Source organism: Sminthopsis crassicaudata, chromosome 4 (assembly GCF_048593235.1).
Source record: "Sminthopsis crassicaudata isolate SCR6 chromosome 4, ASM4859323v1, whole genome shotgun sequence".
In the NCBI taxonomy this organism is placed as follows: Eukaryota; Metazoa; Chordata; class Mammalia; order Dasyuromorphia; family Dasyuridae; genus Sminthopsis; species Sminthopsis crassicaudata.
In genome coordinates, this window is record NC_133620.1 from 437,368,524 (window position 1) to 437,383,713 (window position 15,190).

The 15,190-nt window shown below is 37.6% G+C and overlaps 1 protein-coding gene across 3 annotated transcripts in view; it reads right to left on the minus strand.

Moving 5' to 3' along the window:
• SPAG17 (sperm associated antigen 17) overlaps positions 1 to 15,190 on the minus strand; it is a 251,538-nt gene that overhangs the window by 152,540 nt on the left and 83,808 nt on the right. For all 3 annotated transcript variants that reach the window (XM_074263223.1, XM_074263224.1, XM_074263222.1), the window contains exon 5: positions 14,549 to 14,738. In XM_074263223.1, the coding sequence (XP_074119324.1) occupies positions 14,549 to 14,738 (190 nt within the window). The remainder of the gene's footprint in view (positions 1 to 14,548; positions 14,739 to 15,190) is intronic.

A 15,190-nucleotide genomic window follows, 5' to 3' on the forward strand; every position in this document is an offset into this window, starting at 1 on the left:
TATAGATGGAGGTTGTGCTAGACAGCCTTCTGGCACTCTTTAACCCTGGATGAACACCAACTACTACTGATGATTCATGTTAGAACAAACACTCCTGCCTGAAAGAATATAGAAAGCATTGATAGGAATTAAGGCCCTAAGGAAGAAACTGTATAACTTAGAGGAATCTTTTTTTGGGATGGAAGAGAAAGAAAGGGATTATTTGGGTTGCTAGTGCTAATTGAAGGTTCAGAGGAGAAAACCATATTTGGAAAGAGAATTAGAGCACAACTCCATTGGGTTGTCCACATTTTGTTTGAATGCCAAATGTACACTTCCCAAGAACACTATTTTTTTTCCCTTCCATGTGTTTCCTCATTTTTTAAATTTATTTTTTTTATTAATTTTTATAATTATAACATTTTTTGACAGTACATATGCATAGGTAATTTTTTTTACAACATTATCCCTTGTACTCTCTTCTGTTCTGAATTTTTCCCCTCCTTCCCTCCACCCCCTCCCCTAGATGGCAGGCATTCCCATACATATTAAATATGTTATAGTATATCCTAGGTACAATATATATGTGCAGAACCGAATTTTGTTGTTATTGTTGCAAAGGAAGAATTGTATTCGGAAGGTAAAAATAATCTGGGAAGAAAAACAAAAACAAAAACAAAAACAAAAAACAATGCTCACAATTTACACTCATTTCCCAGTGTTCCTTTTCTGGATGTAGCTGATTCTGTCCATCATTAATCAATTAGAATTGGATTAGCTCTTCCCTATGTTGGAGATATCCACTTCCATCAGAATACATCAGTATCATTGTTGAAGTGTATAATGATCTCCTACAAGAACACTATTTTATGGAGAACTCACAGGACTCTGACTGTCTCTGAGCCTCTTGGCCCCCCAGGAAAGCCACCTAAGATGTAATGAATCCAGTCCTTGCTGGCTGTTATATAGTCTATTATCATAGGTGTGAATCTTGTGGAACTATATTAAGTACTAAGTATTAGAGAACTATTAATCGCTAAACTAGTTAACCATTGTCTTATCAATTCCACTGAGTTAACACCTTGTATTTTGAAAATAAAAAAAAAAAAACTATAATTAAAAAAGAATTCATTTATAATTGATTGCTTGACTTGGGAGACACTGGCTCAGGAATACCCAGGATGGGCATACCCTCATCAGGGAAGGTGCTGTGCTCAATGAGCAAAGCAGAATAGAATTAGCTCAGAAGAAATACAAGATGCTCCAAGTTAGAGAAGTCCTCCAAATGTTCATAGGGACTATTTGAGTCCAATCTATGGTAGAGCATTCCAAGATATTTTGGTCTGATCAGCCACAGGCGGACACACTGGACTCAATATAATTATGTCATTTTGGGTCCTCTTCCAGAACAAGGAACAATAACCAACCATGTGAATCAGATAGTACTAAAAAAAGGGTTTGGGTTTATGGGCCATGGATTAAGATAAAGAAATAGTAAACTTTTGCCTAAGAATGGAGTGTAATTGATAAGGACTAGGTAAAAACCTGTATTTGCCTAGAACCTAGAAATGTTTATCAAAAGGATATTAAGGGGAAAATCAAGAGAGGAAAAAGGAAAGTATTCACTTAATCTGTCAAGCCAGATAACAAAAGTAATTGCAAGTACAATTTAGGAAGAAAAATAGCTAAAGAGAAGATCCATAAAAGGAGTCAGCAATAAAACTCAAAGGATCTCAGATGACAACAAATATACAATGTATGGATAATAAACAAAATGAACTAGAAATTTTAATGAAGAGGGCAAATTTTATCTCATAGGTATAACTGAGCCAATGACTAGAATAAATAGATCTGGAAGGATATTTATTATTCCATAAGGAATAGAGTAGATAAAAAAAGATAGGGAAGTAGTATTTCATGTGAAGAAAGTACTATTGCATTAAGGAATTGGGAGGAATAAAATCTAGTGTACAATATTTTAGGGGAAGAACAATGGAGAACCTTCATTGGGGAAAAAAAAAAGATAAATTTGGGAAACATAAAACTAGAGGGTCAAGAGGAAAAGCATGATACATAGGGGAATTTAAATAATTTGGTCATTTTCTATCATTCTCTTTTTAAAGTTAAAAACAGAGCAACTGACAAATTCTTGCCCTGCATTTACCATTATTTCATTTTTTGAAAGGAGAAAATGATAAAGGAGCTACTATTCTTTACCCAGTGCTGACTAGTAAGGGGTGGGGAGCCTGGAATTTACTTTTTCCTCTCCTTCCAAAATCCCTAATTTCCTTCAAGGCTCACATTATATGTTGTTTTCTTTGGGAAGTCTATACAAATCCTTCCAATGGTCTATTCTCTCTTCCTCCTCTTCAAATTGTCAGGTGTATCAGTGTTTTAAGATCCCTGGTGGGAATGGACAATTTACTTTTTCTCTTTATAACCCCATTCCCTAGCATAGTGCTATGTATGAAATAGAAACTTCATAAATAGTAAGTAGATTTTATTGGAAGAGAGATCACATCGATTATGGTATATCTAATATATAATACAACATCTAATGCCATGTGCTCCTCACCCCTTCCTCAAAGAGACTATTAGTGTGAACTTAGATGGGGACTTAGTTTCCACAAAGTTATATTTTTAAAAAAATCAAAATCAAAACTCAGAAGGACCTGAGTTCAAATTTGGCCTCAGACATTTAACACTTCCTAGATGTATGACCCTGGGCAAGTCAATTAGCCTCAATTGCCTTAACAACACCACAAATCAAAATCAGAGAAATGAAACTTAAATCAGAGAAATGAAGTTAAAACTTAAAAAATGACACCTAAAGGATAGGCTGAGGTAAGAGTTTAAAAAAATAAGGGCTAGGTTTGCCAAAATGTTGGAAATGGGAAATGTAATCAGGGATGGGAGCTCATTGACGGATAAGCTCTTCAGATAGGCTGTAATCTCTGTAGTATTCAGCCAACAAGGGAAACTGGAGAGATTGTTCTGAGAGAGAATAAAAGCTTTGAGCTTCAAAGATGTGTCTATTAGTTCCATTCTTGCAAGAATGGAAAAGAAAATCTTCCCTGGATCCATTAGTGAGTCAGTGGAGATCTTGGGAAGATGCTTGTTTCTTATTCTAGGGAGTTAGAACTATGTCAGTCAGTTACCTCACATCTTTCATGTCTTTATCATCCAGGTCCCAGAATGATAGAATCACTCAATCGGAACTGGCACAGAAATAAAAAGTTCATTCCCTTCTTCAGGCTGGATGTAGGTTAGGAGCATTGACCTTTGAATTTTTCATTAATTCTCAATTATGTTTCTGCTTCCACAAATCAAAGCTCCCGGAGGCGGAGCCAAGATGGCGGAGAAGAAACACACTACTCAGTGAACGTCCTCACTCCCTCACAACCAATTAGATAAATTAAGTCTCAAAATTAGCTCAGGACTGATAGATACCACAAGGACTGGAAGCACGACTTACCAGCTGAAGAGAATCTGGAGTTTCAACAGGAAAGGTCAGTTCTCAGGGGAGGAATAAGAAAGACCAGCACAGACGGTGGGGTAGGGGCACACTGCGCCCATTGCGCTGGGAGGGGCTCTGGGATCAGAGAAGCCACTGAGGTAAAGGAATCTGGCACAGGCTGTTAGCTCTTCTCTGCTAATTATTTAGCAGTTCAGAAGAGAAAGCCAAAATATTTTAAAACTCAGATTAGATTCCCCCCCCCCCACCCTGGGGGTGACTCGCACCAGGGGGTGTGGCCTCAGCTACCTTCTGAGAATAGTTAAGAGACTGACAAGTGGGTGGATACGGCCCAAGGCAACACACACGGCCTAGCTTAGCTGGAGGGAGTGGAACTCAGCTCCAGGAAGTCCCAGAGAAGCGGAACCTTTGAACTAGGGACCGCGGTTTCTGGCAGACACTTCCAGTTTGAGCGCAGGGGCTTCTCACGTCACCTGCTGCAGACATCCACTCCCCACCCGGACACATAGGCTGAGCTTCTTGCTGTCTTCACTATTCTACGCCCTCAAAGCACAGCAGTGCTAATCACCTCTGAGGCACTTCCAGGGAGGGGGTGGGGAACTCTCTCCCAGAGCTCTCTCTTAGCGCGGGCGCAGGGGCCGCTGCATCCATCCGGTCTGGGAGGAAGCTGGTAAAGAAGTAAATAATTTCCTACCCCAGGGACAGACCCCAAAACATTTTTTAAGTATGAGCAAAAAAGCTAGAAAAACTATAGATTCCTTCTATACAGAGAAAGAGCGGGTACCCAACCCCGAGGAAGTTAACAGCAAAGATTCAGAAGATAACAACCTAAAGGGGAACGATTCCTGCCCCCCATCACATAACTCTCTCCTAGAAGAAGCTCTTAAGAAATTGAGGGAGATCGAAGAAAAATGGGGCAAGGAAAGGGAAGTTATGATAGAAAATAACAACGTCCTGAAATTGGAGTTGGAAAAAATAAAGAATTCACAGGAGATGCAGGGAAACAAAATTAGTGAATTAGAAAAGGTTAAAAAAACACAGGAAAGTAGGATTTCTGAATTGGAAAAGATAAAAAAGTCTCAAGAAAATAGAATTTCTGAATTGGAAAAAGAAAATAATTCTCAAAAAAAAAATTAGGGAAATGGAAAAAAATTCAATAGAGCAAAATAATTCATTTAAAAACGAAATTGGGCATTTACAAAAAGAACTAAAAACTGTGAAAGAAGAAAATAACTCCTTAAAAGTCAGGATGGAACAAATAGAAATGAATGATTCACAGAGAACCCAAGAATCAGTCAAACAAAACAAAAAAAATGAGAAGCTGGAGAACAACGTCAAATACCTACTGGGAAAATCTATAGACCTGGAAAATAGATCTAGGAGAGATAATCTGCGGATTATTGGACTTCCAGAAAACTATGACCAAAAAAAGAGCCTAGATTCTATTTTACAGGAAATTATCAAAGAGAACTGTCCAGAGATAATAGAAACAGAAGGGAAAGTAGATGTGGAAAGAATTCATCGAACTCCTTCTGAAATAGACCCTAAAAAAAGAACACCACGGAATATTGTGGCTAAGCTGCAGAATTACCACACAAAGGAGAAAATCCTGCAAGCAGCTAGAAAAAAACAATTTAAATACCAAGGTGCCACAATAAGGGTCACCCAAGATCTGGCTGCCTCCACATTAAAAGATAGAAGGGCCTGGAACCTGATATTCCGTAAGGCAAAAGATCAAGGACTGCAACCAAGAATGAACTACCCAGCTAAGTTTAGCATCTTTTTCCACGGAAGAAGATGGTCATTCAATGAAACAGAGGAATTCTATATGTTTCTAAGAAAAAAACCAGACTTAAACAAAAAATTTGATCTACATCCACAAGACTGAAGAGAAACAGAAAAAGGTACACAGAACCCTTGAGAACTGTAACTCTGTTGTGGGTATATAAAAAATACTCAAGGATAATTTGATTTTACTGATATAAAAGAAAAAAAGGGGGGTGTAGTAAAGGGAAGGAGGTCGGTTCAGAAAAAGGGGAAGGAGTGATAAAAAGAGGGAAACTACATCCCAGGAAGAGACATAGAAAATACACCATATCTGAGGGAACTTAGTGAGGGGGAGAATCATTGTGTGAATCTTACTCTCATCAGAAGAGGCTCAAAGAGTAAATAATTAACATATTTGTTTTTCAGAGAATTTTCTCTCACCTCATTAAAAGGGGGGAGAGGAAAAGGGAAAAGGAAAAAGGGAATAAGTGAAGGGACTTGGAGGGAGGGGGGAGGGATCCTAAAAAAAAAAAAAAAAAAAAAAAAGAGGGAGGGTTGCGCGTCACAAGGGGGGTCTGTAAATTAAATATCGGGGAGGGGGATCAGGGGGGTCAAGGGAAAAAAGCATAATCTGGGGATAATACGATGGCAGGAAATACAGAATTAGTAATTTTAACTGTAAATGTAAATGGGATGAACGATCCCATCAAACGGAGACGGATAGTAGATTGGATCAAAAAGCAGAACCCTACAATATGTTGCCTACAGGAAACACACTTAAAGCAGGGAGATACATACAGAGTAAAGGTAAAAGGTTGGAACAGAGCCTATTATGCTTCAGGTAAAGCCAAAAAAGCAGGGGTAGCTATCCTTATCTCAGATCAAGCAAAAGCAGAAGTAGATCTCGTTAAAAAAGATAAGGAAGGAAACTATATCCTGCTGAAAGGTAGCATAAATAATGAAGCCATATCAATACTAAACATATATGCACCAAGTGGTATAGCATCTAACTTTCTAAAGGAAAAGTTAAGAGAACTGCAAGAAGAAATAGACAGTAAAACTATAATAGTGGGAGATCTCAACCTTGCACTCTCAGATTTAGACAAATCAAACCACAAAACAAACAAGAAAGAAATTAAAAAAGTAAATAGAACATTAGAAAAACTAGGTATGATAGACCTTTGGAGAAAACTGAATGGCAATAGGAAGGAATATACTTTCTTCTCAGCAGTTCATGGATCCTATACAAAAATTGACCATATACTAGGACATAAAGATCTCAAAATTAAATGTAGGAAGGCAGAAATAATAAATGCCTTCTTCTCAGATCACAATGCAATAAAAGCTACATTCAGTAAAAAGTTAGGGGTAAATAGACCAAAAAGTAATTGGAAACTGAATAATCTCATCTTAAAGAATGACTGGGTGAAAGAGCAAATTATAGAAACAATTAACAATTTCACCCAAGATAATGATAATGATGAGACATCATATCAAAATCTTTGGGATGCAGCTAAAGCGGTAATAAGGGGAAATTTTATATCTTTAGAGGCTTATTTGAAGAAAATTGAGAAAGAGAAGATTAACGAATTGGGCTTACAACTTAAAAGGCTAGAAAAAGACCAAATTATAAACCCCCAACCAAAAATTAAACTCGAAATACAAAAATTAAAAGGAGAAATCAATAAAATTGAAAGTAAAAAAACTATTGAATTAATAAATAAAACCAAGAGTTGGTTTTATGAAAAAGCCAATAAAATAGATAAACCTTTGGTAAATTTGATCAAAAAAAAGAAAGAGGAAAATCAAATTGATAGTCTTACAAATGAAAAGGGGGATCTTTCCACCAATGAAGAGGAAATTAGAGAAATAATAAGGAGTTACTTTGCCCAACTTTATGCCAATAAATTTGATAACTTAAGTGAAATGGATGACTTCCTCCAAAAATATAGGCTCCCTAGATTAACAGAGGAGGAGATAAATTGCTTAAATAGTCCCATTTCAGAAAAAGAAATAGAACAAGCTATTAATCAACTCCCCAGGAAAAAATCCCCAGGGCCAGATGGATTCACATGTGAATTCTACCAAACATTTAAAGAACAATTAGCCCCAATGTTATATAAATTATTTGAAAAAATAGGGGATGAAGGAGTCCTACCAAATTCCTTTTATGACACAGACATGGTACTGATACCTAAACCTGGTAGATCGAAAACTGAGAAAGAAAATTATAGACCAATCTCCTTAATGAATATTGATGCTAAAATCTTAAATAAGATATTAGCAAAAAGACTTCAGAAAATCATCTCCAAGATAATACACTATGATCAAGTAGGATTTATTCCAGGAATGCAGGGCTGGTTTAATATTAGGAAAACTATTAATATAATTGACCATATTAATAATCAAATTAATAAGAACCATATGATCATCTCAATAGATGCAGAAAAAGCATTTGACAAAATCCAACATCCATTCCTACTAAAAACTCTTGAGAGTATAGGAATAAATGGATTATTCCTTAGAATAATCAGGAGTATATATTTAAGACCGTCAGTAAGCATAATATGCAATAGAAATAAACTGGAACCTTTCCCAGTAAGATCAGGAATGAAACAAGGTTGCCCACTATCACCATTACTATTCAATATAGTACTAGAAAGCTAGCCTCGGCAATAAGAGCCGAGAAAGAGATTCAAGGAATTAGAGTAGGAAATGAGGAAATTAAACTATCACTTTTTGCAGATGACATGATGGTATACTTAGAGAACCCCAAAGACTCTGCTAAAAAGCTACTAGAAATAATTCAAAATTTCAGCAAAGTGGCAGGATACAAAATAAATCCACATAAATCCTCGGCATTTTTATATATCACTAACAAAATGCAACAGCAAGAGATACAAAGAGAAATTCCATTCCAAACAAATGTTGAGAGTATAAAATATTTGGGAATCCATCTACCAAAGAAAAGTCAGGAATTATATGAGAAAAATTACAAAACACTTGCCACAAAAATAAAATCAGATTTAAATAATTGGAAAGACATTCAGTGCTCTTGGATAGGCCGAGCGAATATAATAAAGATGACACTACTCCCCAAAATAATCTATTTATTTAGTGCTATACCAATCAGACTCCCAAGAAACTATTTTAATGACCTAGAAAAAAATAACAACAAAATTCATATGGAAGAATAAAAGGTCAAGAATTGCAAGGGAACTAATGAAAAAAAACTCAGAGGAAGGTGGTCTAAGTGTACCTGATCTAAAGCTATATTATATAGCAGCAGTCACCAAAACCATTTGGTATTGGCTAAGAAATAGACCGGTAGATCAGTGGAACAGATTAGATACAAAGGACAAAAAAGGGTACATCTATAGCAATCTAATCTTTGACAAACCCAAAGATTCCAACATTAGGGATAAAAATTCATTATTCGGAAAAAACTGTTGGGAAAACTGGAAATTAGTATGGCAGAAATTAGATATGGATCCACACTTAACACCATATACCAAGATAAGATCAAAATGGGTCCATGATTTAGGCATAAAGAGGGAGATAATAAATAGATTAGAGGAACAGAGGATAATCTACCTCTCAGACTTGTGGAGGAGGAAGGAATTTATGACCAGAGGAGAACTAGAGATCATTATTGATCACAAAATAGAAGATTTTGATTACATCAAACTAAAAAGTTTCTGTACAAATAATACTAATGCAAACAAGATTAGAAGGGAAGTAACAAATTGGGAAAATATTTTTAAAAACAAAGGTTCTGACAAAGGTCTCATTTCCAAAATATATAGAGAACTGACCATAATTTATAAGAAACCAAACCATTCTCCAATTGATAAATGGTCAAAGGATATGAACAGACAATTCTCAGAGGAAGAAATTGAAACTATATCCACTCACATGAAAGAGTGTTCCAAATCACTACTGATCAGAGAAATGCAAATTAAGACCACTCTGAGATACCACTACACACCTGTCAGATTGGCTAAGATGACAGGAACAAATAATGACAAATGTTGGAGGGGATGTGGGGAAATTGGGACACTAATACATTGCTGGTGGAGTTGTGAAAGAATCCAGCCATTCTGGAGAGCAATCTGGAATTATGCCCAAAAAGTTATCAAACTGTGCATACCCTTTGACCCAGCAGCGCTACTACTGGGATTATATCCCAAAGAAATACTAAAGAGCGGAAAGAGACATATATGTGCCAAAATGTTTGTGGCAGCTCTTTTTGTTGTAGCTAGAAACTGGAAGATGAATGGATGTCCATCAGTTGGAGAATGGTTGGGTAAATTGTGGTATATGAAAGTTATGGAATATTATTGCTCAGTAAGAAATGACCAGCAGGAGGAATACAGAGAGGGTTGGAGAGACTTAAATCAACTGATGCTGAGTGAAATGAGCAGAACCAGAAGATCACTGTATACTTCAACAACGATACTGTATGAGGATGTATTCTGATGGAAGTGGAAATCTTCAACATAAAGAAGATCCAACTCACTTCCAGTTGATCAATGATGGACAGAGGTAGATACACCCAGAGAAGAAACACTGGGAGGGGAATGTAAATTGTTAGCACTAATATCTGTCTGCCCAGGTTGCATGTACCTTCGGATTCTAATGTTTATTGTGCAACAAGAAAATGATATTCACACACATGTATTGTACTTAGACTATATTGTAACACATGTAAAATGTATGGTATTGCCTGTCGTCGGGGGGAGGGAATAAGGGAGGGGGGGTAATTTGGAAAAATGAATACAAGGGATAATATTATAAAATATATATATATATATATATAATAAAAAAAATTAAAAAAAAAAAAAAAAAAAAAAAAAGTAAAATCTACTGCACTAAGCATAATAAAAGTACAGTGCATCCATCTCTGCCAGGAAAGTTCAGGCTCAGCAGTTTGATATGACACTAAAAAAAAAAAAAAAAAAAAAAAAATCAAAGCTCCCTTTGGGGACAAACTCAGCTCTCCGGAAAATTTGTATGGGGGGAAACCATCAACCAACTGAGAAATATCTGAACCCTTAAATTGCCTGGACAGCCAAAACTGAAGACTCTTCTCCCAAGAAAAGCACAAGATGACTCATTGCAACCAATCTCCCCCAAGTCATATGAATCAATCCCTTTCTCAGCATTACTGAAGGCACTAAACCTTTTGCTTTTGTCTTAGTATGCAGGGCTCAGGACTTTGAATGTGGTAAGTACTTAACGTTATTTAAATGGGATTTATTGCTAAAGACCTAGCCCACACTTAAAGTTCTTGTTAAAGTCTCTCATGCCATTGTAGTGGACAAGGGGTAGATGATTTATAGTTAACTGTAGCCAAAATGGCTTAAATGCCCAGATCCAAAGAGTAGTCATTCATCAATTCTGTTAATTTAGAGGAAAGTCTTTAGTTGAATGTACCACAGTCTGTGGTGTTCTAAATGTTTTATCTTTTATTTCAATGGGACATGCTCCTCAAATATGATAAAAGCATAAGACTGGACATTGTGTGGCAGAAATATAATCAGCTATAATGATAAGCTGAACCCAACAAAATAAAACAAATATAAATTTAGAGTCCTTCCTGTTGGTTGAAGCATTAGTTTCAGAAGACAAAAAAAAAAAAAAGTCTGTGAGTTTGTTAGGATTACTAAGTGAGAACTGAGGTTGTCTGGATGGTGACAAGGTGAGAATTCAGGTTTTCTGGACAATTACAAGGTGAGAACTCAGGTTGACTTGATAGAGGGGGCAAGCTCATTGGCTGGGGTGGTTCTTCCCAGAAGCCCTTGCATTATCCCACGCCCATTCTCTGGGAGGATAAAAAGAGACAGCACTGGGCGCAGAGGGCAGATCGGCCTGGAGAAGGATAAGAGCTGGAGGAGATTCAGAGCCAGATTTCAAGAAGAAAGACTCTGCATTGCATCAGGCTTGATGGGGCTCTCTGCAGGAAGGGAAGTCACTTCTTTGGACAAGAGTTAACAGCCACTACCTGGAGACAACGGTTCGTTACAGGAAGAAGAATCTGTCGGAGAGATTTGAGTAGAAGACACAGCAGATCTCTTCCCAGAGAGCGATCCAGCAGCTTCTGGAGACGACAGCTCGCTACAATTGGCGCCCAACGTGGGGCAAGGACTTTTGCTTATCCTGACAAGAGGAGCTAGACCAGACCTTTGCACTTTGGCGCCCGAACAGGGACAGACACGGTCCTGATTCCAGTGGAAAAGCTTCCGATCTAGATCTCAGTCTCTCTGACCCAGAACCGTGAGTAACGAGGAAACTTTGTTAAAGATTAAGTGAGCGTGCTAATAGATAAATAAGGAACTTAACTTGTTAAGGGCTAAACCAGGAATCTCTTATAGCTGAAATGGGGCAGATGTTAGCTAAATTCAATCCCTGGACCTCAGCCGACTCAACCCCAGCCCCAGAAGCAACCTCAGCTCCACCCCCATTCAGGAGTGGTACTATAGAGAGTATAATCAACATAATTGAGGAGCAGAGTTTACTTGTAACCTGGGTACAGATTGCTAAACTCTTGGCTGCATTAAGATGCACATCCCCTTGGTTCTTAGAGGAAGAAAAGATAGATGTAGATAAATGGAAGCTAGTGGGATATGAAATGAAAGAATTTCAAGCAAAAAATGGCCTCGTTCAATTTCTGCAGAAGTATTTTATATCTACAACATAGTTCAATTAGCCTTAAACTATCAAGCAAGTTGTAGGAGAAGGAAAAGTTCTAAAAATGAACAGAGGAGGAAGTGTGAGGAAAAAAGGAAAGATCAAGATCTTTCCCTAGAGCAAGAGGATTTAAATGAGGAATTATGGTATGATTCTCTTGAAGAAGCTTCAACCCTGCCTAGAGAACAGATTATTGACAGGCCCACATCAACCCCACCTTCAGAGATGGAGGAAGAAAGAGGGGAAGAGGCAGAAACACAAACAAAATTCCCTGTGAAGAAGCCTAAGCCTATGACAAGATTAGAAAAAGCATTGGTTAAAGCTAAGAGAGAAGGACAGGATATAAGTGATTTTATACATGCATATCCTGTGATTGAAAATACTGACTCTGTAGGTAAAAAAAGGAGAAGATATGCACCTTTAGATTTGAATAAAATTAAGGATTTGAAAAAAGGTTGTACCCTTTATGGGGCTACATCAGCTTATGTCAAAATGTTACTAGATGGTTTGTCTTATGAAGTCCTAACCCCGAATGATTGGAAATCCATAGCAAGGACATGTCTGGAACCTGGAGAAAATTTATTATGGCTTGCGGAATTTCATGAATTATGTAAAATTCAAGTCAGATGCAATTTGGAAATAGGAGTTAACACACAATTCACTTTTGAGCACTTAGCTGGTGAAGGTCAGTATGGAGAGAATTCGGAACAGATTAATTATACCATGACAATATATGAGCAAATTGCTAAGGCTGCAATAAAAGCTTGGGGTGTCCTTCCTGGACAGAAAGATCGTGGAGAGGCTTTCACTAAAATACAGCAAGGTCCCAATGAACCTTTTGCAGATTTTGTGGGACGTTTGCAAACTGCTGTCAAAAGAACTATTGGAGAAAATTCAGCTACAGAAATAATGACCAGACATCTGGCTAAGGAAAATGCCAACGAGATTTACAAAAGAATTATATGGGGATTAGACAAAGATGCTCCTTTAGAGGAGATCATAAGACGCTGTGCTACAGTGGGAACAAATGCTTTTTACACCCGGACAATGATGAATGTGGAAAGACAGGGTCCCTCATGGCAAGGGCCTTCTAGAGAAACTCGGCGATGTTTTCAATGTGGAAAAATTGGGCATCTAAGAGCTCAGTGTAGATATGGAGATACAGTGAGAAGACAGGGTGAGAGAAGACCTAAAACCCCATGTCCAAAATGCAACAGAGGACTCCATTGGGCATCAGAGTGTAGAATAATTCAGGGAAATGGGATGAGGGGCCCAGGTCCAGGGCCCCAGGCAAAAAAGACTTGGGCATGATGGCAGCTGATGTTACACCCAAAGAACCTTTAGAAGGCCAGGACTCTGATTTAATCAACCAGAAGAAAAGCAATCACATGGCAGAAAGGGATTACCCCAATCAGTCAACCAAAAGGCAATCAGATTGCAAAAATGGATTACACTTGGGGAGAATACAGGCCTTTTAAACCAACAGGGCTGTGTCCAGTGCAAACAATTCCAATGTAATTGCCAGATGATGAGAAGAGATTTAGAAAGTGGTAAATAGAAGGTAATTAGATAGGTTAAATGCCTGGGAGAGAGGGTTTGCTTGTATTTCTTCAGCAGGAGAAGGAATCAGATGGGTGCCAACAAGTCATATTCGCCTTGTCCATCAGAGAGAGACAGAAAAAGAGAAAGACCTCAAAATAAAGGAGAAGATCTAAGAAACATCTTACACCGAAAGAGCATGGCTAATAAAAAGACTGTTAAAGAACTTTAAAACCAGCAGGAATCATTGGACTTCCTCACACAAGATGAGACTAATGGACAATGGACTTATGGACATTTATAAATTTTCAATTTATGATTATTTGATTATGATTATGTTATATACTTCTAGCATGTGTTATGTTACTATGTTACTATGTGCTTATGTAATTTATGTAATTATCTGTAATACTTCCCATATTGATGGATTTATGTTTCAAGGTCATGACTGTCCTATGTTCTAAATCAAAAGAAAGGGGGAGATGTTAGGATTACTAAGTGAGAACTGAGGTTGTCTGGATGGTGACAAGGTGAGAATTCAGGTTTTCTGGACAATTACAAGGTGAGAACTCAGGTTGACTTGATAGAGGGGGCAAGCTCATTGGCTGGGGTGGTTCTTCCCAGAAGCCCTTGCATTATCCCACGCCCATTCTCTGGGAGGATAAAAAGAGACAGCACTGGGCGCAGAGGGCAGATCGGCCTGGGGAAGGATAAGAGCTGGAGGAGATTCAGAGCCAGATTTCAAGAAGAAAGACTCTGCATTGCATCAGGCTTGATGGGGCTGTCTGCAGGAAGGGAAGTCACTTCTTTGGACAAGAGTTAACAGCAACTACCTGGAGACAACGGTTCGTTACAGGAAGAAGAATCTGTTGGAGAGATTTGAGTAGACACAGCAGATCTCTTCCCAGAGAGCGATCCAGCAGCTTCTAGAGACTACAGCTCGCAACATGAGTTTTGTTGTAGTACAATCTTAATAGGAATCAACCAAAGCATGTACAGGGAGAATAAAAACATCTAATATCATCAGCTGACAGTTATTTTACAGGACCTGAAAAAAAGATGAACATTACCCATGAAAATTCATTATGTCTTACAGACCGATGAATGTTTTTATTTTCTCCTCTTCTCCCCGCCGCTTCAACTTGCTCTCTTTTTTCAGTGAGTATGCTGAATCTCCTTGGTCCTTTCCTTTTCCTCCTTTCCCTTTAACTGGTTTCTTCTCCTTTCCAGCAGCCTTGATCTTCATTTTTTCTTTTTCCCTTTCTGCCTTCAGTTTTTCTTCCAGTGCCTGGAAAGAGAGAGAATTTGGTCATCATCACTTTGAGAAGCACTAATTCCAACAGTACACAGTGTGCTCTGAACACAGAACTAGGGAATCACAGGAGAAGTCAACAGTTGTTCATTGATTACCCATGTCTTACATAGCATTTTCTGCTTTTAAAACAGTTTCTTCCTTACTGTCCTAATGCCCAGCTTCTTAAACTGTAGTTCATAACTCTATATGGAATTTTATAACTGAATATGGGAATTTATTATTATTAAATTTTGATTTGTATATCTATTTTATCTATCTAAAACACAAAATTATATATATCACATAAAAATTTCTTGAGTGAAAAGGAGTCATAAGTAGAAAAAATTTAAGAAGCTTTACTCTAATGAATTAATTTAATATTTATTTAATCACACACATCTATATGTATATATATACCGTGTTTCCCCGATAATAAGACACTGTCT